Source organism: Condylura cristata, unplaced genomic scaffold, assembly GCF_000260355.1.
Source record: "Condylura cristata isolate star-nosed mole 26May11 unplaced genomic scaffold, ConCri1.0 scaffold00001, whole genome shotgun sequence".
NCBI lineage: Eukaryota > Metazoa > Chordata > Mammalia > Eulipotyphla > Talpidae > Condylura > Condylura cristata.
Window position 1 is genome coordinate 41,090,959 of NW_004567102.1, and position 25,065 is coordinate 41,116,023.

Consider the following 25,065-nt stretch of genomic DNA (forward strand, 5'->3'; position numbering starts at 1 on the left):
AAGACAAACTGATGAAGAGAGAGAGCCCTCATAACTTTTAAATTGCAATCAACTCAAATAATTTAGACTTCGAGCATCATTTCACTCTGAATAGTACTTAGATTCAGATAAATATTGGGGAGAAGATAATAAGAACTGGATAATCACATGTCTAGTGTCTGTGTATAATCGGGTTCAGAAACACTGCCAAGAGGAAAGTTTGTGTATAATCTCATTCGACCTTAGCTGCTTGTCAAAAAAGTAGAAAGAAGAAAATACCTTACTGATCAGATATCATGTGCTGTCTTTTCAAGTTTAGTAGAACAAAAAACATGTTCACTCTTTTAATAAGTACAAATAAACCAGACTGATGAGAGGAACAAAAATCAATACACAGATTCCAAAAACTTTACAACTGTTTATTTTCAGTTCAAACATAATTGGTGTCAAGTAGATGCAGTTCTGTCCTGGTGTTTCTCACAAAATCACCATGTCAGATAGTAAACTCCTGTGGAATTCTTTGAAAATCCAGCACTATCTTTTCCCTAAATCCTTAAATCCCACACATTATTTAAAATTACTGCCTTACATTTAATAAAATTATTTTTCCAATTTGTCAGTGGTTAATAGTTAATTAAATAATACAGCAGCTACTTATTGCTGCTTTACTGGGAATTTACGACACTCATCACTTTAACTTACTTTTTGTGAGAATTTTTTCAAGTATTTTGAAAGATGCTTCAGAATGAAAATTGTGCAATATGCAATTTAAAATGTAATGCTCAGAAAGCAAAATATATGTAAATCTTGATTTATATACTAAGGAAGACTACTAGATAACTAACTAGAAAGAAAAGCGTTTAGACATTGCTTTAAGAATCAAAAAATATATATAGCCTTTCTGACTGCTCTCTAATGAGAACAATCAAATTTTATAATCATAAAGAAATATAGTCAGTTTTGCTACATTGTAAATGTGAACTGGCTACTTGGAATTTTCTGTTAAATGTGAATTTTTTGTTACTAAAAACAGGATCTTGGCTATCTATAATTAGGTGCTATATCGGACACTAAATAAGAACTCTGCAGTACAGTCAAGTACTGCATGTAAAATGTCATAATACAGAAAAAAAAATATTAAAAAACTAAATAAATATCAAAATGGTAAATCTGAGGGTGCTGTGAAAATCAACTAAAATTGCAGACTAGCTAAAGGATATATATTTGCTTGCTTGGACAATAAAATAAAAACAAACACACACACAGATACACAATGTCCATCATTCACTTTTTGAAGTGTCAGATAACATTATTTCTTAAATGACACACAGGGCTCCATTTGCTATGCATAAGGTCAGTGAATATTAGCTTCATTTACACTTGGATGAGAATTGGTTGGTGTCAACAGTCCAGGCTTAGTTCCTCCACTGAACAGGGTTAGAATCTGACAGAAAGCTGCCACTGAAGAAGATGGATGATCTTCTTTGCTGACCCTGCTCCCCTAAAGTGTCATAGTTTAGGTCTCTTTCTATCTCTACAACAAAAGCCCCTCTCTGAGTCTCCCAGTAGCCTTCAGCTTTATTGGTGCTAACAGATCCAGACATTTTCATCGATTGGATTCTCTACTTTTTAAACACAAGAGCTTGCCCTTTTTGGCTAGCTAAACCTTGGCACAGATGTCTTTTTTTGTAATTGCATCTCTGCTGTCAATTGGAAAGGATGCAATCAGACAGGCAAACATCATGTCAGCACAGAAAATGCTGAACTATTTATCTCAGTTTTCCAGTGTCATTTTAATGAACATGATATGTCATTGGTCTGTAGAAGTAACCAGTAATCTCATATTATACTTCTAATAAAAAATCAAAATCTGGAGTGATTTTGATAACTCACTAGTACGTAAAACGATATGCAGAACTATTCCGTAAGTATGTAAAAGCACTACTAAGTCATTTTATATAAGCAGTTGTTGGCAACCATATTTTAAAACAAATGTACCTGAACACAGTCATATTAATTTTCAGAACTCCATTTTGTTTCTAGTGATGACTGACATTATGGGCTTCTCTGACTAAAAAGTACATTAAAATATTTAACACCTAACAAAGATGCTGTAACAATGAAGGGAATTACATGTTGTTTGAGATTCCGGCTATAAACTATTTTCACATGTTGGAAATTTGCTATTGTTATTTGAATAACTTGAAAGAAATGACCCAGGCTCAAATGCCCAAAACACAAAGGCTAAAATGATGAAAAGTTCTTACAAATAGATTTATATGTAACACATTTTACAAAAAGATGAATATTTTGAGTGTGTATGGGCTTCAATGCAGAAGCTCTAAAATATATAGAAATGTTAACATTATTTATTACATGAAAATATAATTTAACATAGTTGCATATCTGGAATTACAGAATTTAATAAATGCAAGGGTATATAAAATATAACAATCCTCAGTACTAAAAGAGATAATTAAAAATAAAAGTAAATTTCACTAAAACTAAAGATATACAAACTCTAACTCAAGGTAAAAATGCTTTTGTCGAAATCCAAATAAAATATATATAATCATTTTCTAGTGCTTATAAAGAAAAACTATAAAGCCTATAATAAAAGCTTCTGAAATTCTGAATACTATTTTTTTTGGTGTTAATGTACTCATTTACATTGAGAAAATAAAAAATATAATTGATAATTACTATCAATTAATGTCTTTTTAGCCACTTTGTTCTAGATATGTTATGTTATAGATTAAAATGAGTATACTTAGTAAGGTTGAGGGTTCCACTGAAAAATATACAATGCTGATATTACTCAAAGAAAAATAGAAGACTGCAATTCCTACTTATTTTTAGTACTGTATAGACATACACCATTAACTCTTAACTTTATTCTCTCAAGTATTACATTCCTAAGAATAGTTCCAATAAGTTTGGATGTGTACATGCAAAATAACTAACAATTTTTATTATTTCTTTTCTTATTAAAAGAGTGAACAAAATCAAAACTATTCCTAAGTGATCCAGAAGCAGAAGGAAATTATTTTTTTAATTTTTTACTATTATTTGATAATTATGGAACTAAAAATAATCTTAAAATTAAATGAGATATTAATACTATGCCAAATTTAAAAAGAAAAAAATAAAAACAAGATGCTTCATACTCAACCCTAGCTCACAGTACTTTTATGTGTTCAATTGACCTAAGCTGTCTGCCTATGCTTATTCTCAGGAGCATGTCCATCAATCAAAGTCAACGTTCTATCAGACTCCACTCTAACTGAAAGTGACAGTCAGTTATCTATTGACAATTAATGAATAATAAATAACTATGCATTTTAGGTTTATATAAATAAAGTGATACTATTTTCTATGTAGGTTACCCTATATGCAAAAGCAGACTTGGTTATTTTGGATTTTGTTTTCACCTCATAATATATTAGGAAATGGTTTTATGAAAGCAGCTTCAGTAAAATATGCGTTTAATGTGAACTCTAGTATACATTAGAGCTTTGTTTTTCAACAAATCAACCTTGTCTCAGCTTGTTTCATATAAGCTTAAATGAGCTGCATTCACAGACTTCGGAATATTTACCCTATCCTTCACAGGTATTGTGTTGCCTCTGCCACAGACTATATGCCAGAAAATTCTTTATAAAGCTAAAGATCAGAAGAAGTTCCCAAACTGTTCTTCTTCGCTGTTCACCCTGAATCTGAATCCCTGATGGGAAAATTATTTAAATTATTACTAAGATTATTTTATTGTTTTAAGTCTCTATCTCTTTTGCTCAGATATCAACATAGAACAATTACAGCTTTTGAAAAAATAAAGACTGAGAACTTTAACTGATTCAAGTTTTTGTACATCTTGACTGAGTTCTTTAACATTATAGCTGACAGCACTAATTCTTGAATTATATAGTTGTAGTAAAAACTTAAAAAAGCAACAAAGTAACAAAGCTTTCAACATTGGACAGTTTGGTTTATTTCTCAACTCAATAAAAATAAGTGAGAATTCAACTTATAAAAGCTTGTAATATACTGTGAATTGTGATTTTTATTTCATTTTTTAATTAAAAAAAGATTTATTTATTTATGTATACAGAAATGGGGTACAGGCCAGAGGGTACAGGGGCAGTGAGGGCAGTGAGAGTATTCACCAGAGACAGAGCGGGGAGCAGAATAGGCAGGTCAGAGGGGAGCAGCAGGTGTGTCAGAAGAGGTCCACCACACCATGTGGGTCACCTCCCGCGCTGGGATTGAACTCACACTGAAGGGGTGTGGCCAGCTTGCAGTGCTGTGCTCTAGCCCATTGCACCACCAGAGAGTGCCGCGATTTTATTTTAAACTATTTTAACTTTTCATTAGGAAATTCAGTTCAATTATATATATATTATTTGTAAATAATGAGCATTATCAACAATTTTAAGAGGTAAACCTGATTTGCTAATATTCCTAATTAAGAAATCTACTATAATACTAAGAGGATGTATTATATAATTCAAAACAGAAAGCTATGGCATCATTAGATCAAAACTCTGCAATAATAATGACTAACAATTAATAAAGTTTAATTATTTTATTAATTGACTATTAATATGCATAACACTGACTTATATTCAGTGAAAGCACTGCCATAGAAGGAAGGCAGAAGGGAAAAATCTTGCCAACTTTACACTGACATTTCAGTAAAGAGACAGAGTGTAAGCCTTTTACTATTTAACCCACTTAATAGCTAGGAAGGTATGTTCTATAAAGTTTAAACAGGAAGTAGTGTGGAATTTTCTGAAAGGTAAATGAAAAGCTATTTTATCGCCAATGTCTACAACACTCTAGGAAAGGATGCAGGGAAAAAATAAGTAAATAAAAGAAGAACTCAAAGGCAGCAGGGATGGAAAATTGCACTTTATTACAAAAATAGAGGTATTTTAAAAGGAACAATGGCTACATCTAAAGTGATAGCATAGTGAATGATCTTGAAAAATCTTGAAAAAGGTGTTTGAAATTGAAGTGACTAGCATGTTGTCTTATTGGAAAAATACAAAGAGGTCTAAGTGATCAAACCATTATGTTCGGCCTTGAAAAACACAGTGTTCTACATAATGTTTCTGCAGAATAAGCATTAGGCACAGTGAGAAGCATGGTCAAAATACCCAACTTAAAAAGTTCTTGTCAGGATTCCTTGGCAAACTAATAAACTGGCTCAAAAATAATAAATCTGTATTCATATGTGCTTACAGTTCCAGCTCTCAATCTGAATGTCTAAGCTAAATGTGTTAATTTTAAAGGTCAGTTTTGAGAAAAAGATTTTTCAGAAACCTGACCTTCTCCTGTTTTTCAAGACCTCAGAGGCTAAAGTCTGTATGTTTCTCAGAGATCTAATCAGAAACCACACAGTTGAAAGGCTGAGTTTCTGCTCCTTCCCAAATTTAATTCCTGATCATGTAAGAGGTACACAAATGTCTTCACATTTATATATAGTAGTCAAAATATCCAAAATGATTTCATTGTTAAAATTCACCTTAGGATCATTTAAAATGCTGTAGGAATTAATATAAGTAGAACAAAGAAAAGAAGAGAGAGAATTTGCTTTCTACAGTAGTGGGAACCTGAATACCTACTTGAAAATAAAATTTATAAATAATGTTTTAAATGTTTTGCTTGTGAAGCAAAATTAAAGATGTCACTTAAGCATCTTAATTTTTCATTGTTTTTCTTTTCAACATATTAATTTGAGAATAACCTATGCAAGTGTTCAGCCTCTTTGTAATTGTCATATTGAGACTTTTATTATGGTTAAAAAAATTCTTAACTATTCAGCACTTAAAAACTAAGAGATTTAGTATGCAGAACATAAGATATCTAAAAATGGGTCAAGGATAAAAGCAAGCTTAGTTTTTACTTTATCCCACTACGATGACTTATGTTGTTTTTTTTTTTCTTTTTTGTTTTGGGGGGCTAGGATTTTTGTATGTGCACATGTGTGTGTGTGAAGATACATATGTATGTGTGTACATAGAAATGTGGATCCATGTTTTGTTACATCTGAGTATGTAAAAGTGAAAAAGCTGGAAAAAACAAGTTCTGATTTTACTTTGGGATCTCTCATAAATGAACTGCTAGAACTGTAAATGAGGTCTTTAGTGTCCCACTTATTAAAAAGGTCAAAAAACTCTAATTTATCTGATATGCATAAGGTATATTCACACTCCAAAAACTTATATTCTAATTGTCTTGGAAGAGATTGTACCCACCAGGAGTACAAAAATGTCCGTATAACAACTGTGCTATAATGAATTTATGTAATTGAGGGAGTAAGATATATATCCCAGCTCACGTTACAATTCATACATAAAACCAATTTACAGAAAAATGGCAGCTAAAGTAGGAACACTACATAGTGTGAGTTACTTTGCCTGTTGAAATTAGATGATATAAAAACACCTTTAAAATCAATTAAGTTTATTTAGTTAGCCATCTACTAGTTTAAATTAATTATATTAATTAATGTCATTACCTAAATTAATACCAATCAGTGTCATTATCCAAATGGGAATTAATTTAGCTAATAACAAACTACTATTAAAACAAACCTAGAACATATAATCTCTGGAAAATTTAAAGTATGTATATTGAACTTACTAGTACTCAATTATTTTTCTTAGAATAAACTTTTGCGATGTAGTCTCTTCTATTAAATATAGTCTCTCTCCTCATACTTATCCTCTTTTAATGGCACTCTTTAGAAAGAAATATTTTGTTAAAAAGTAAAGTGAGTATATTAACATAAAAATATTTTGCAATTTTAATAAATGATAAATGCAACGTAAATCATTCATAACTATATCTGATTGACATTATATTTTACTAATAAAAGCAATTCAGTGTTCCCTTCAGACTTAGGTTTTCTATAAAATTCAGATGTTAGGGCTCCAGTGTACATCTCAGTTTAGCATCACCATAGGGGAGAGACTAAACTATGTATTAATTGGGTGACACATGAAACAAAATATAAAAGCATTATGTGAATTCTTTCAAAGCCTTCTGATCTTCTAAAACAATGGATATGCTAATCAACAGTTCACAATTTAAATGAATGAACCAAATGAAAATATCAAAAATCCACAGTACATAAAATGTTATCATTAGAACAAGATTGAACTGCTACATCCCAAAATACATTTCCCTATTTTTTTGTCATTCATGGAACCCAAACTAAACAATATAAGCTAAATCATATATGCTGCCCCTTTCTTCCACAGGATTTTAGAGTATAATGAGTAATTATTTCAACTAAAAACACAGTATTCTGGGTTCCCATTAAATGCCATTACTTGGGATTGAGTACTTGATCTTTATATACACACAAATTTAGTCACTTTTAACAAAATTGATATCACCGTAGACAACAACACAAAAAAATTGTGTGGCACATTAGTTTAACCTAAATTCAAGGTTATTATTACCCGATTTTAAGGCTCTCAAATTATTATACATAAAACTAAGTTTATGAAATATTTTGCAGAGGAAAACTTAAACTCACATGAGTGTGAGAAGAATTAGAGTAAAAGAACATTTTGAAAGTTCCTCTCTGACTTATGCATCAAATTGTTATGCACATAAAGAAAACTATTGAATATATAGCTGGCTCAAGTTCATCCATGAATTTAATAGCATTGTTTGCACAAAATAACTATCATCTATGAATAGCATCACAAATAAAATCTTTCAGGGCCTCCCCTGTGGCCTATGGGTTAAGTCTCAACATTTCCACCCCAACTAATATAGCATGGCAGACCTCTCCTGACTCATTCACTGTTCCTCTCAGCAGTATATTTCAGTCAGTCCACCTATTCTGCTCCCCACTCTGTCTCTGGTGAATACTTTCACCTCCCACACCTCTGGCCTACACCCCAGTTCTTGTATGCATAAATAAATAAAAACAAATCTGCTTAAAACTAAAATATTTTATAGATTAATGATAACGATCTTACAGGACTGGCTAAAATTGGGTTGAAATATCAACCCAATGTATTTTTGATTTTTTATGGTAATGTCTGCCAAAAATTGGTGTTAAGAAATGTAAGAGTGACTAGTTATTTGCCAATGTGAGAAAAACTAAACATACTCTGAATTTGTATACTGAGCTTATAAATCATAGAATGTTAACCAGACATGTTAATTTCATATTTTCTTCCTTCTTTTATTTTTTGCTATGGTCATCATTTTGTTTTTATTCCTCACCTTTTTTATTTAATGAATATTTACCTTGTTCAGGGTACACTGTGTCATACATAGAAAAAGAGAACCAAAAGTGAGTAAAAGCTTACATAATTTTTAATGAATTTTATAATGCTTTAGTAGAAACAGTGATACGATTCCAATTTAAGTATCACAATGATCTTTCTATATATCGTTTTAAACAAATTTATCTATATAGGACAGAAGAAATCTATAACAGTAGCTACTCTCAGGAAAAGCAACTTGTTCCAGGTCTATGAACATTGCTTACTCATAGATGTCTTAAAACACGTATTATGAGTCTCTGAGAGTGAATCACATAACGAAATATATAAAAGTTTTCAATGTAATGTTATTGTAATTCAAAAAGAGAAATAAATTGTGATGTTGAATTTATATAATTTCCAACTTACAGAATAATGTGTAATATTAGCTTTGGGACAAATATTTTATGTTTGTTTTTCTTTTCTGTTTGTTTATACATGTGTAATATATAATTTGGAAGCAAAATAATAAAATTTTATACTGAAAGTCACTTTCCCATATATGATAAACATAAATATACTTCAAGACATCTTTAATCAGAAAATATAACCGAAGGCTCTTGGAGCTCTCTTCTTAATTCACAGATATTGAAAAAGAGATGGAATGGCTTTCATTTTATTAGAGGAACTAACCAGATATCCAAGAGATATACAAAAACAGTGATAGAATTAGAGTACAAAAATAAATCCTGTTTGTAGTTCCTAATTTTTTAGCACGTCAGCTTGCTGTACACTATGAGGAAAATTATTTACAAGACATTATTCTCAAACTTATGAAGTTTTTAGACTAGTCATAGAAAGGAAGACTACTCACATATGCAATGATAAATTAAACAGTAATATGAACTCAAAAAAGAAAATATCTGCCTTAGCAGTCAGTAGTGTATGATTAGATTTTAATCACATTTATTGTAAGATTTAGGTAAAGTCAGGAACTGTGCTATCAAAGGTAGGTTAAAAAGTGAAAAGTAAGGTTTGTTATTAAATACAAGGTGTAGTAAAAGGAAATTAAGTATAATGATTAAAATAAAAAACACGATTTCCGCAGGGAAAACGATAATAAGTATTTATAATAATTCACAAGGGGAGATCACCTATCAGTTGATATTTAATTTAAAGTTGATATTTAGTTTAAAATTGTAAAGAGAGGCTGAAGGAGTAAGTGCAGCCAGAAAAAAGCAAGGCTTGGTAAGGACGCATGAAAACAGTGCTGCCATACTACTATTAGAATTCTGAAGAGAAAGGTCAGTGAAGAAGCTATAAATTTGTAAGCTTAAGGTACAATAGATAAGTGTGAGAGGCTAAGATGGAAAATTTGATTTTCTGCAGATGAGGCCAAATGTTAAGCAACAAAGACATCATGGCAATAGCTGTAGCTGTTCTTACTGTAGAGTAAAATACTGTTATGCAGCGGGAGCAGAGACTTCCAATATGATAAATATGCGATCAAATGTTAGAAAAGAATATCCGGCACACGTCACCGGGATTTAAAGGCCAGCCTAAGAAAATAGATAATTTTATTGGTAATTAGGAACCTAAAGTTTTCTGAACAATAAAACGATACTAGCTGTGCTTTACAAAATACATATTCACTAGATTTCAAAGAAAGAACTAGATTATAGATGGCATATTTAGGATATTTGTATTTTGAAGGGATTATAGTGAAAAAAGTTTGTATTTGTATTATCTTTCACCAAAGAAAAGGATGATACCAAAAAAAAATTAAAGAACTTGCAATAGATAAAATGTTCATCTATAAAGATACTGTGGAAAGTATTGGTTAGGGAGTAGAGAGGAGCATTCTGGAGCCAGACCACCCTGTTTAAACAGTGGTTTACCACTCTTTATGTGATTGTCCATACTCAACAATATTTCACTGTACTTCAATTTCATTACATAAAAGTGGGCACATATATTTACTTACAAATATAACTTAAGGTACAAGTAGTATAACACTTCAGTAAAAAGCCTAATAGTGCCTATCAAGTATATGAAATGAGTAGCCACAATTCTCTAAAATGATTGAATAAAATAAAAAGTGAATTAATGTATATAAATCACAGCTAAAAACAACTCTTAACATCAGTAATAAAAAAAAAAAAGATTTTCTTTTACTGCCTTAACTGTCTACTTTTTAAATCATTTTAACGATGCCTGCTATATCACCTGAGACCAGTAATTTATACAGATGCTAACTTAATTTGAAAACTCTTATTTTGAAGATACAATTCAAGTTGTCCTTGTTTGAGCTAACAAGTTACATATAACATAATTACACTGTTAAAAAATGCTAATGCTCAACCCATTAAAACAGGATAAAGAATACCTACAATTCTACCACTCTGAAACACTCACTGTGATATTGAGACTCTCAATTATTCTTTCCCTAATCATATTTTGTTATCAGTGTATATAAAATTCATATCTTTTTTCACTCGAAATTATTACTAGAATAATTCATAACTTCTAGAATACATCATCGATATTTTAAGGACCAAGTTCAATCAAGGTTATGATGCACATTTAGTTGGGAAATTTGGTTGATTTTCAATATTTAAAATCACATACATTGATAAGGGGAAGAAATGGTTATATGGAAAGTTGTTTTCTTTTTTTGAATCATCTTAGATAAACTAGTAGGTTGAGATCACTGACTCAAAAGTCATTTAACTATTTGTGGCTTATGAAATATCATTCACTCCTCATAAGATTTCTCTACTTAGCAAACTCCTTTTTACATTATTAATAATAAGATGAAAGAAAGCATTCATTGATTATTTGCTATGTCCCAGATACTATTCTTAGGATTTTTATATGCATTATTTCATTCAATTCTGACAAGAACCCTGTGAGGGAGGTACTATTTTTATTAGTCCCAATTTATACTTAAGGAAATTAAAGCTTAGAGAGATTGTCCTAGTTTATGCACCTGGTATTCTGTGGAGCCAGAATTTAAAAACTCTGTGACTCTAACCTCTAAGCTATTAAAAGTACAGTGTATCCTCAATTTCTATATGTATTGGGTATAAGCATTATGTACTATAAAGAATTATGAAAATGCATGGTATATATTACAGAGTAGCTTTTTGTGGGGAAAAAAAAAAACACATGGTTTTCAAAAATCCAATAAACAAAAACAACTTTAAAGTATTGTGAATAAGATAAAGTTCAATGGATATTTAAATGTATTGAACTTATATGTATATCCATAAATTACATATTAAAATAATGACAGACTTGTTATTTTATTAATTGAAAACTCTTAAGAAGCCTATTAATTGGGAAATTCAAATTTAATTTGGGAAATTCCTACTAATAAAAATACAAAATCTATGATTATTTGAATTGCCTTTTATATGAAGTCATTAAAAAGGATATTTCTAATTTTCTTTAATTTAAAATATTTAAGAAATTACACCTTTATGTTCTGAAATATGTGCATACAAACTTCACTATATCCTTGGAATTTTTAGGTTTAGGGTCTTCATAGATTTTATCATCCAAATAGGACATTTTTGAAAGTAAAAAGAGGTGGTATTTATAAATAAAATAATTACCCAGGCAAACTAGGCATAGTCACTCTCCTTAGAATTAAGTCTTAATAGTGCTTCAGTACCTAAAGCTTTTTGTTTAAAAGTCCAGGGCAAATTTTCAGAAGCAATATAGTGTTATAGAGTAAAAAGACTTGAATTGATAAACAAGATCTTGGATTCTTGTCCAGTTTTGTGAATTATTACTATCCTTGAACTTCAGTTTCTTCTGTGTCGGAAGAGTGAAAAAGTAATACTTTCCACCTCTTAGAGATATAATAATGATTAAATGATAAAATGAAAATGTACATGAAATATCATTCACTCCCCATAACATTTCTTTACTTAGCAAACTCCTTTTTGCATTATTAATAAGTTAAGCTAAAAAGCAAATGTCCTATACAAATTCAAATTACAATGTTCAGTTTATACTTTGACAAAGACTATTCTTTTTTTTTTAATAGTAAAGTTCCAAAATTTTCAAAGTACATTTCAGAACATAAGTGTATGAGTCTTCTGAAAATATTTATGTATGTAAAATATAATCTACACTTAGTTTTTTTCAGATATATTTATCTAAGAAAATATATAGGCTAGTTTACAAACAGGTGATGGGACTTCAAAGGCAAAAAATGCAAAACAAAACAACTTTTTCAACAATAAAATTATGCCGACTTACTAGAATTATATATTTTTAAATGATTGCAAAAATGGTCTTTATAAAAGCACAATTTTAAACAATTAGTCATTAAGTTCAACATATATTAGTAGACTTAAGAAACATTTGGTTTTCAAAGTTTTTCTTTTTCCATTTTAACAAAGGGAAAAAGATGTTTCTATGTCAACAGATCAAAACTGTAGTCAATTTTCATAGTTGTTCAGATCTCAAATAATAATGAAATAGATCGCAATGGGCCGAACAGATAAAACTTGTCTTTAAGCGGCTAACCGGTCTCTTTTGGCTAGGAACTCACTAGCATCCTCTCCCAAACACTTCAGTTTTCCTCAATATGGGACTGGAATTTGTTTTCAAACTCTTAACAGGATCATTGAAAGGAAACAGGAGAAATACTATAAAGGCAGGCTGGATTGATTCCAGAGGCAAGTACTCTCAATGCAATGTGCTGGAATTAAGCCAAAGAGGAAGTGTTTTTGCAAAGGAACTTAGTGCCACAGTTAAGTGTAAAAAATTTAATTCTATTTGTTAATATCACCAAAGTTAAAAATTAAGAAATTTAGGTGATAAACAATTTACTTATAACAATGTGCGCACAATCTTTCAGTTGAACTCTTAACAAGGCATCTTGACTCAATAGGTCATGATTTTTTTCCCCTTAATGAACTCTATCAGTATCTGATTCTACCCATTCCATCCCAGAATTAATGTAGATGATAGTGAAGTAATTTTACTTTATTTTTAAATACCTTAGTATAATTTGCAGGTGACAATTTTGGTACTCAAATGTGGTTCCACTTCTTGAAACCAAAATAAATGAATGTGAATTTTTATAGCATCACATTAAATGAGATGATTTTTCTCCCTGGAATAAATTGGAGACTTCGTCACAGTAATAAATCTCTTTTGCATAATTAAAGATTACTTTTTTATTAAATTAGATACTTAGAAATATAAGATTGCAAGTTTTCCTATGCTTTTTAAGTAGGCAAATTTAGAAATCATTTGTGTTAAATGACATAAAAAGAAACAAAAAGATACTTTAAGTTTCTTTTGAACTTTGTAAGAGTTCTAATTAATTCTATTTCCTAGTTTCTGCTTAGACAAATTTCACTGTGCACATTAGTGTTAATTCCTCTTTATTTTTTATGTTTCCTATTTTTAACTGTAAAAAAGTTTTACATTCAACTGTCATATAATCAAAATATGTACTCCTGAATTGGTTGTATACATAGTAGAGGATAACAGTATGTTCTTAATCTTTTTAAAATAATAGTTACTGTTAGAGTCCACCATCATTTCCAAGTAACTGCTGTTCACTTCCAATCAATAAAAATAGTTCAGTTTTGTAAATTAAAATAGCTAACAGAGAATATCTCTATACTTACCTGGTGGGATAGCATTTTGCCTACTAGTTGTGATAAATCTTCATCAGTTTTTGATTTTCACATATATGGAAAGTGCGGGAGTTTTTACTCAATAAGAAATACGGCCTAAGAGGGGTATGGGAAGAAGGCATATGCACATATGTAGGTTTGACTTCTCCAGGAATGTCAAAGGGAGTTGCTTAACTTGCCTGTAGCACCATAATCTATGAACATCTCCGATTGTTCTGCTCCAAGTTCATATCACAGAGTGTCCACTATGGCATGGATGATAACCGAGAGCTAGGTTATAGGGTGCTTGGCATATCAGTGACCATCTATGCCATATTTACCTTTTCAGCCACAACAGAAATATATATATATATATATATATGCATATATATATTTGTTCCACATTGTAGTTACTCCATCGAAGGATGTGACCAATAGAAACAGAAGGTGAGCTACAAATGTAACTTTAAACTTCTACGAGCCTCATTAAAAGAGTAAAAATAAGTCAAAATTAATTTTACATTTTATGTAACCCAATATATCTGGCTTGCTTATTTTAACATGTAAGCATAATTTTTAAAAATTTATAATGATGAATATTACATTCTCTCTTTATGTATAAATGTTCAAAATCCAGGGCTTAATTTATACTTCCAGCACATCTCAATTTATAACAGTCCCTTTTCAGAACCTGAATGGTTATTGGTGACTGTATGGGATAATACATTAATTATTACTTCTTGTTTAAATATTTTAATAAAATGAGAATTTTATGTGAAAGTAATGTGACTTGTGCCCTCAACAACTATAAACAAGACATTTAAGCTCAAGAATGAAATGATAATATTTACTAAGTTCTCCTCGCTTTGTGATAGAGACAAGGGCAATACTGACACTAAAATCCCAGGCTCTGGCATGAGAATGAGCTGAGATTAAATCTAAGCTAATACAAATATTACTAAATTAAGTGCAAGCAAGAAATTTACTCGAGAGTCCCAATTTTCTATTCTAAAAAACAGAGATGACAATGATACCTCCAACTAATTAAATAAACTGGTATATGTAAGTATTTGATGGAGTGTCTATACTTAATTTATCAAAAACTCTGGCTAAAATAATTATTACTAACTACAATTTCTTATAACTTACCTAGGATTTACAAATATATTATTATGCACATGGATAGAAGTACAAAGAATATACAAAAGCTATTTTGGAATATACTATGTTCTGTATGTTAGGTTAAAAGAAACACAAGCAATACAAACTCACAAGATATTGCTGAGACTATCTACAAACAGAAAAATACCTATTAACCTTGAAGTCCAAGTGACACAATTTTAAATAGAAAAATGGGATCCTTGATGACGTATCAGAAAGCCATTAATTTTATTATTTAGAAAAAATACAACCTTGACAGAAAAAAGCTCAGAGATTTATCAAGTGAAATGTGATGATTTTGTATCAAGTTTTACAATTTATAAAAAAAAAAAAAAAAAGTCCGTCAATGTACTTGTATATGCTCTGCCTGTCCTGTCACAGGAAATATCTTGTTAGCAGCCCTGGTAACCTCTCTTCTTGGTCTAGATAGCATGGGTTTAAAAGCAGGAGGAATCACCTATCATTAAATACTGATTAACACCACCTCACTCTGCCCCTTCACCTCTTTTATGTCTCATAGCCTAACATGCAACCATTGACTTCTGTGTGGCCCACAGGGCAAGTTAAATTTTGGTAACAAGAATCATTATTGCAGGTATTTATTGTACAATGTACAGTGCAGATTATCACTGTGGGCAATCACTGACAAATTCAACAGTAACTCTGTTTAAGACCTACTGAATGGAGCTGCAGGTATATACTCACTTGTTCAAATAATTACTCTTTCTTAGAAGTTTCTGACAGCAAAATAAAAAAAATGCAAAGTGGAATATTAATAAAACTTATTACTTACGTTCACAAGTGTCGCCTTTTTGCTGGTAGCCTGCTTTGCAGATACATTTTCCAATGGGCACTAACCATTCTCCTTCTGCACTGCAGTGCATCCTGGGGGAGTTTTCCGCCTCTTCCTCTGCACTGCTGACACATGTCCCTCGAACCTCGACTAAAGAGGAAAATTCTGAACCAGTCACTGTATCTGGAAAGACAGCTAAGTTCTCAATAATGGACCAGCACTTCTTGTAGTACACTTTGACAGAAACCAATGCTATGCAAGCCCCTACATCCTGAAAGGCAAGATAGAATCCCTTTTTGGACAAAGGTCCAATCTCTCTCACCTCAGTGTTAAGCTTCATCTTTCTTTCACCAAGGTCACCTTGAGTAAAACTTTCATCTGCAGCAATGGTGTCTATTTTTACATAGAGGTTTTCTCTTATATTCCTGCCAGTGTCATAGTCTGTTTCATAATAGTACAAATTAAAGGTTTCCTTGCAGGTTCCCAATACTCCAGGAAGACTGTTACAATCCCTCAGGGTGAATTTCAATTCTACAAAAATCCTTTGTGCATTGCCTTTTGAAATCCAGTTAGTCCGCAGCCAGTTGTTTTGGTTGGGTTCCATGACTTGGCACACCTGGTATGTTCGTATGGGGGTATAGTTCTCATCCAAACCACTAATTTCTTCCCACTGTAAAATTTAAAAAAGGTCATCAGTCATGCAGCAAAAATAAACACTTTGTTACTGAACGGCATCAACAATCTCTAGTATAGCATAAAATGGGAATCTTTTCGTTAGGTGAATTTCGACACTGGCAAAATACTGTAACCTGAGAATACAGGATTTTCAGTTTAGCTTCATCCTGGTGGGTGGCTGAACATCATTTAGGCTGTTTGCATTGTTTGTACATACAATAAATATTTCATTTTGTTTAGTATCTGTTTGCTGTGTATTAGTGTTTCTTTTTACATGTTTGCTTATGTCTATAGCCTCCACTGAAATCATACTTTGTATAGACTAGAATGTACAATTTAAATTACTATTTAATAAATACACATACAGATATATGGCAGAATTTTTGATAAACTGTCATTTTAAGTATTGATAATATATTTCAATGTAGACAAAAATCTAAAAACACTGAAGAAAATTCCACTGGCACTCTGAAATATGAAAAGCATTTCACAACATGTTGATATTTTTAATATGGACTCTTCGGCATCTGTTCAAAATAAAATATAATAGGGTAACATTTTACAGTGGTATTTGTACACTGCTAAGTTATGTATAACATTGTATATAAAGTCCCATAAATATGTAGGTGGCGAGTCAGCATGCTGGATCCTTTTTCAGTTAAATTTTCTGGCAGAAAAAATTCAGATGTTTAAGAATGTCCACTCATATACTTATAAAGTGTATAGTATAGCAAATGCATAATCTATATTTCCACTAAAAAAATTAAGTTTCATAAAATTTGCAATTTTAAAGGTCAAACCATATATAACCTATATTGTACATTAGTAAATTAATTTCTGTCACCTATAATAGCCATCACAACTAAAATAACAGTTGCTTATATCCTTTTTTAAAGACTTTATTTATGCATATAAGAGCTGGGCGTAGGCCAGCAGTGCGAGGGTTGAAAGGGTTCACCAGAGAGAGAGTGGGGAGCAGAACAGGCAGACTGAATGAAACACACTGCTGAGAGGAGCTTCAGGCCAGACACAAGGACCTACTGCACCATATGTGTCACTTCCCTGACCTATGCATTACCTTCCTGGCCTGGGATCAAACTCAAACTGCAGTGGATGCAGATGGCTTCATAGTGCTGAGACGTACCCCCTTTCACCACACAAGGGAGATCCTTATATCCTTCCTTACCATGATTAAAAAAATAAAATTCACTTTACATTTATAACGTAAGTGAAATTCTCATCTACCTATATTCACTCCCCCTATGTGAAATGCCAAATATAAAAAAAAGTGTATTAGTACTCAAGTTCAAAGTCACACTGCATGCAATCTTTATTATTTTAAGATGGAAAATAAACTAATAAACAAATTTTATTTGCAAGACTTGATCGCAGAATCAATTTGCATAATGGTACACAAAATATTAATATACTCTTAAAACTCATTCTTAGATAACTGACAAATTATGTAACAGGCCATAATTCAGAAACGTATTATATCTGCTGCAACTTTACTATAAACAGCCAAGTATTACGAAGCAAAGAACCAATTATCATGTTCAGATTTACTAATGACATCTAAAGTTTGTGACTAGTTAAAGGTAAGCACAGTTTCCCTTTGTTTCAGTTAACTGCTTATAATCTGTTTGAATGGCCATTAGTCAAATATACCCAAATTCATCCCCTTTGACAGGTAGATTTAGTCTCTAGATTAGACTAAAACTATTTCAAAAATTACAACTAATAATGGTATCTTCCAAAAAGTCAAAAACTCCAAAGATAATTGTGCTCATTTTAACAATTCCCCAGTTTGAAGAAATCAAGTCTAGCAATTACAGAAAGATATATCTCAAGAATTCCTTTTCCTAACTTCAAGAACAACTACAGTATTTTGTTCTGTGTGTGAAAAATCAATTTTACAATGTATGAAACTCAGTTAATTTAATTTTTATTCAAAAATTTAATTCTCAGAGGATAAGTTTTAACATAACATTGTATTGAGAACAAATAATATGACTATGTAAATGAATTGAACAGAACTCATATTTTATTATCTCACTTTCTAAGAGAATGCAATCATTTTCACAAATGGCAATATACTGGGATAGAAAGTCTTAATTCAGATACTATACTTTCATGGTATGTTTATAAAAATATATTCTAGAAACATACATTTATAACATTTTGTTTCTAGTTAGACATTTAATCACATTTGTAAAATATTGTCAATCATCATTTTTTATTATTACCTGTCGATTCCTAGAGATAAGTAGAGTTAACTGTTAACTCAAGATACTCTGGACTGATAAAATGCCCATTTGAGTCCAAGATAACATAGACAGTGACAATTTATCATTTTATGAACTACATGGATGAAATACTACAATCATATATCAGTTTACTTCTCCTTAGAGATAAAAACCAACTTCTATCTCTCTCTGTTTTAATTGATGGATGGTAGAAAATGGGCTACATCTGTCACTGGCAAGAAAGGTATTTCATTTTTTATTGTGACTGTCTTCCTAAAAAGTATATTATTTTACTTGTGGAAACTACTTTCAGAAAAGCATGACATGCATACTTCAAACTCAATACTTTAATTTTAATCAGTAAAATATTTGTCATTTTTTTCACACAGAGACCTACAACACAATCTTAAGCAATCTCTCAAATGTTAATTTAGAGAAAAATCTGAGTATCTTAAACAGATTTGTATGCTCAAATTTCGGCTCATGACATTGATTTTATGATGCTGTTATACTTAAAACAACGCTTCAAACATTCATTCTTCTCTTTGCATAATTTTTATACCTTTTGTATCCTCATTTATACTTTGACTCCATAGTTTAGTTTCTAGCAATAACTTAAGTAACAATGGAGTAATTTCTCTTTTCCTCAGAGCCAATTTTCTTAACAAGAGAGAAAGATTGTATCTCTCTCACAATTAAAATAAGACATGAGGGCATACAGATTGAAATAAATTAAAGTAAATATACCTTTCCTCATACATCGAACGTAATAATCAGAACTTTTTTAGGGTTTATCTTTTCATAGATTTCTATTGGATGCTTTTCATTCATATTTATTGTAGTGGGTTTTTTACTGTAATATGCATGATCTACTCTCACTTCTGATTAATAACAGCAGAGAGCACATAATATAAATCTGCGTATTTCAAGTATTTTACAGCAAACTTTACACTAAAATACTGAGCATATTAGCTTTAACTTTTAAAAGTACATTTTGAATGTTGCTAAAGCTGTTTTTCAAAGAAGAAAACAGATTACCTACTGTTTTGAAGAGCTATATATACAACCTACCTGGTGATTATACCAAGGAAATACAAAGCAACTAAAGAGTTTGTGAGTTTGTGAAAGGAATGTTCCCTGCAATTAGTTAGCATTTATAGCTTGAAACTTGAGGTATGATTCTACTCACAATAAGAGCTCAAAAAATTACGGTTATAGAGATTTTTTTATTCATTTCCCTATTTTCTAAGTATACCTTTGCTATTCAAAGAGCTCAATGTCTCCTATTAACAGAACAGCGTATTTAATAAGAAAATTGAAATTCAAAGTTTAAATATGAAGAATTTCTCACAGGGGGTGAGGGGGAAGGAAAAAGGTATTGTTTCTTACTTTAAAGGTAAATGGTCATTTTTAAGAGGAAAAGCACTTACCCCATTGGGTGGAGAGGAAATCCATTCCAATTCTGTTTGTTGTGCTTTAGAATCCAGCAGTAGTACTGAAAAAGAAAGTTTTTATTTCCCAAAGTTACATAAAAATTTAAACACAAAAGTAAAAGTTACTAACATGAATCTACCATTTCATGATTTAAAATATATACACCTTTACTTATATAAATTAATGGTGAACGAATACTCATTCATAATCTATTCCACTTTGTTAGAGAGGAAAAATGTTTAAATACCCATTTTATACTTGGTTATTTTTTAATTAAAATATTTAATCTTAAAAATTCAAAGTAGCATGAGAGTAAGTGTAAAAATGGCTATGTGATATACTCCCAGTAATTATATATTATAAAGAGCTTAAGCCCTCCAAATTCTGTATAATACAGTAACAAAGCATAAATCCATATACTTTGCAGCCAGTCATTAATTTGTAATATTCTGCCAAAAGTATTTCCTACAGCCTTTTGAGAATTGGAGTTTAATTTTTTAAAGAACTTATCATCTACTGCATCTTCTCTTCAGCCAACATGAATACAGTTAAAAACTACATTAAGCAGTATTATCATGGGAAAACAAATTGTCTATTATGTACAGGATACATATATATACACATATATACAACATATATATATATAGACACATATATGTAAAATAGACTAGCAAAACACATTTTAAAAATATTTCTATTTCTTTAATTTCCAAATATTTCAAAGCACTAGATGGTAAACTGATTCTTTTACAAATACTTCATTCTACTTTTTTGGTATCAAAAAGCATAATACTTATATGAATGCAAATGTTCTGATAGCATAAACCAAATTTCTTAAAATGCCATTATTTAGATCATGGCTCCAACTTGATATATTTTATTACATTTTAGGGCACTTGCCTTTATAAGCATCCATTTTTTACTCAAACTGGCTCATGGTTTCAGAACTACTTTCTTTTCACTCTTTAAAAATATTTATCTGACTTTATGGAACTTTAACGAAAATAGCAATTTGTCTAGAAACAATGGTGAATACATTTTCAAGTATGTAAATATGCTTAACGACCTCAGTAAAATATTAAAATGTGGGGTTAAAAAGTATGTTTCCATGAACTTTCAAATAATTACTAAAGGTATGTATTTGAAAGGTAATGAAAATTTGTTATGCTGGGGAAACAAAGGAATAGTTGACGATGTGTTCAAGTCCATTCTAGTCAAAGTTACTCCCTGTATTTTTAAGTAGATATAGACACTTTCACAATTGTTTTATGTTTAAAGACTCTGGGGAGGCTATGACAGCACAAACCTTGGCCACAAATGCTGGATACTCATTCAACTAAGGGGAGAAACACACTTTTAAAATGCCAAGTTGTATTTCGTACTTGGAACATTACTAAATCGTTGGACTCGTGAATTTACATGAAGTAATTTTTAAAGTTTATTTGTTGTCCTCAACAATAGAGAAGAAGCACAGAAAACTACGTGGGGTCTGCGTACTCTCCTTTTGAGATGATTTATTATTTTTGTTTTTTTTTTTTCCTCTATACTGACAAGAAATAAGTGGATTTTTAAACCCAAGTGACCTTCTAGGGTCGTTTTTGAAAGTGAAATAGGTCTTGTGATTATTGTTTACTGCAGTTCCGTTAACCCTCAGCACAGCCTGGGGTGGAGCCAGGGACCACCGCGGGGTGGAGATGGCAAACAAGTTAAGAGAGAGACAAACTAAGGTTTAAAATCAAAACAGAAACAGGACCCGGAGCATTTAATCAAAAGCAGCTCGAAAGTGATCAGCGTGTCTCCCTCCCTGCTGTCAGCTCTCCGGATACACCCGCAAGTGTGCGCTTTCGCCTTCCCGCTCCGAGCACCAAGAACCTTCCTCCCTTTACGCCCGCGGAGGCGCAGCGCCCCGCGACCTAGCAGGGCCCAGAACGCACCGTCCCGGGCTGAGGATCCCACGCCCCACCGAGCCCGCCGGGTGAGGGTAAGGGCGAGGCGCGAGACTAGCTGGCCAGGGGCAGCGCGGTCAGCGGTGGGGGCCGGGGCGGGGCGGAGCGGGGCGGGGCGGGGGCTGCCAGACGGGCGTGCCCGCCGCGCCGAGCATCCATTACGCCTTCGCCAGACCTGGACACTCCAGGGAACCGGTGGCGCCCTGAAGGAGCAGAGAGGAGAGAGGCTTTCGGGAAGCGTCTCCTCCAAGGAATCTGGCGGTGGCATTTACCGAGAGGAAAAGCAGCAGCTGCAGTTCGCCTCCAAGCGTCAGACTCTGACCTATACAGGCGCTCGCAGTAGCGGTAACTGACCTCCCCCAAGAGATCATGTATGGGAAAGTGAAGGAAGGCGGTCTCACACCTTCCTCCAGCTACCGGAGAAGGTCAGACACCTGCTCTAGGTGGTTGCCAAAAGACGCCCCTGGGTAAAATGGTACTGCCTCGAGGATCGCTGGCTCCCAGAATGGCAATGCTTGGTCGCCACCGGGCGCAGAAAGTGTTGCCACCGAAAGAAGCCAGGAGCACGCGCCACCCCCGCCCGCCTTTTAAACATCTCACTTCTGCATTTAAAAAATCCCGTCTCCTGGAATCAGAATCCTCTCCACGTATCTTGCACCCAGAAGAGAAAAACGAGCGAGACATTCTGGCTGCTGAAACCTCTCCCCCTAGTGATGCAGTTATTTATAGCTCAAACTCCCGCCCCGGTCTGCATGAGCTCGCGCGCCGGGCTTCGCAGCTGAGGTGCAAACTTTTGCTCACGTCCCGCTATTTCGGAGGAATTAGTACAAGATTCCGGGACTAAATGCTCCTGATCCCAGGGTCATGCGAGTAGAAATGGAGTTTTTGGTGTGTCTGAGTGTGTGTTTCTAGCAGATGTTGTTTCATCTGCAAATGCATAACCGACAGCGCCGTCACTGTTTTCTCTGAATGGGTTCAGCGCCAATACAGGTTGCAGATGTGGAAACTGGGGTCAGAAGGTCACGCTGGATCAAAGAATAGGGCTTAGCGTTGGGCTGGGGAGTGGTTTGCGTGAATGAAGAGGGGTTCACTGAAAGAATAAAGAAAAGCAGCACTAAGTCACTAAGTTTTCCGAGACAGATAAAGCCCATAGCAGCGATAAGCAGCCACTGCTCCCCTCCCCATCACCACCAGCATGACCTAAATCTGATAACAAATCTTGCATCCTCCACGGTTCAGGAACAAGCAATTATTATATTCCGCCTTTAAATATCTGAAATAAAGCCTCAGACTTCCATCCTAGAAGATGGGGAGGTGGAGGTTGATTGTACCACTGCTCAAAAGCATGACATTACCATTGACATGATTTATTTTTCCCCAGCTCCGACTACAGGCACCAAAAGGTATTTTACCTTCTGTCAATGACTCAAAGAAGAAAAAAAAATAATAAAATAATCATATACATGCGTAAGTGGCTGCTGAAATGAAACCTGCTTTCATCAATCTAAACTAGCCCTCAGGCTCTGGGTTTTTTCGCGAGGTTTGACCACTGGACTCCTCAACTGCCGGACTGTGGGTCCGATCTTGGGGGGCTCAGTCGCCCAGGCGGTATCTCCAAGTCAACTGCACAGCCCCAGACCGCCCCCTGCCTCTCCAGCTCTGCCGATCCCCGCGGGGCTGCCGCTGTCTCCGCGGCCGGCGAGCCCCGCGAGCGGCGCACTCTGAATGGATGTCCCCGGCCCTCCGGGTGCGCGCCGCTCTCCCGCTTCACCTCCGCGCCGTTATTGTTCCGCGCTGGCGGCCGAGCACCAACCGCAGGCCCGCGCCGCCTCCTTCGACGCAGTGAGCACTTCATTAGTAACCCGAGCGTTCGGAGCTCACACAAGTCACGGCTCCACTGGGAAGGCTTCAGACTCGAGCGCTCACCAGCGGGCTAGCCGGGACATCACGGGCAACACTCCCCAGTCTCCGACCAACTCTGGCCGCTGCGTACCCCGCCGGAGGAAAACACCGCGAGGAGGAAGAGGAGAGGCTGGAGGAGAGCCCTGACCCGCTCGGGTTCCTAGAGCAAGCGCGTGCCGATCGTCCCCTCCACCCCACCCCTCTGCTCTCCGCTGCTGCTCACGCCCTCCAGACTGCCCGCGCCACAAACGTTGCTCCCGTCGGGCGGACGACCCTGGGGCGCAAGGCTGCCGGCGGCTAGAAGCAGCCCCACTCGCTGCCCGCCGGCCTGTAGCTGCCCGAGCGGTGAGGGGGCGGGGAGCCGGCGGGGGAGGGTCGCCCGGCGCCGGAGGCGCGGCCGGCAGCCCGCGGACAAGCGGACTGGTGCAGGTAGACAGACAGCTAAATAAATAAGTCAGAACAAACTTTGCTTTCCAACATCGTCTTACCTTCCTTCGCAGCCTGTGCTTCCCCGGTATGTGCAAAGCGGAGCAGCCAGATGTAGCATAAAATAATCCATGAAGGGTGCCGAGTTTGAAAAACCATGGTGCATGAGCAGGTTTTATTTTAGGTTTCAGTTGAGTCGCAGCTTTTTAAATGCTGTTTGCTCCGAAGTGGGGTTTCTTTAATTGCGCTCCTCGCATCGATCCCCCTCTAGATCTCCGGCCGGCTGCTCCACGTTTAGCTTTTTTATTCCCCCCCTCCCCCCTCCTGTTCGTTCGCACCGTGTTTGCTGCCTGCAAGTCTCCGACTGCAGACCGGCCGCTTGCTCCACACTCCAATAATATCAATTAGGGGGGAGGGGGCGGGGCTCGGAGTCGAAAGCCTCCGCCACTCGGGCTGAGTGGCAGGCGCAGCCGGCCTGCCAGGCGGCGATTCCCAGGGCTAGGGGGCGGGTCCAGGCGAAACCTCCGCCCCGACCGCGGGGGCGGAGTTCGGGGCGTGGGCCAATCGGTGGTGAGCGGAGTCAGGTTGCGGGCCCAGGATTCCCTCCAGGTTCTGAGCTCTCGACTTGCTCGG

The 25,065-nt window shown here is 34.5% G+C and overlaps 1 protein-coding gene across 2 annotated transcripts in view; it reads right to left on the minus strand.

Moving 5' to 3' along the window:
* The window catches only part of EPHA7 (EPH receptor A7), a 160,736-nt gene extending 135,887 nt beyond the window's left edge, over positions 1 to 24,849 (minus strand). For both annotated transcript variants that reach the window (XM_004673705.2, XM_004673704.2), the window contains exons 1-3: positions 24,495 to 24,849; positions 20,155 to 20,219; positions 15,804 to 16,473 (exon numbers count right to left, since the gene is read on the minus strand). In XM_004673705.2, the coding sequence (XP_004673762.1) occupies positions 15,804 to 16,473; positions 20,155 to 20,219; positions 24,495 to 24,591 (832 nt within the window). In that variant the 5' untranslated portion in view covers positions 24,592 to 24,849. The remainder of the gene's footprint in view (positions 1 to 15,803; positions 16,474 to 20,154; positions 20,220 to 24,494) is intronic.
* Positions 24,850 to 25,065: the final 216 nt, after the last annotated feature.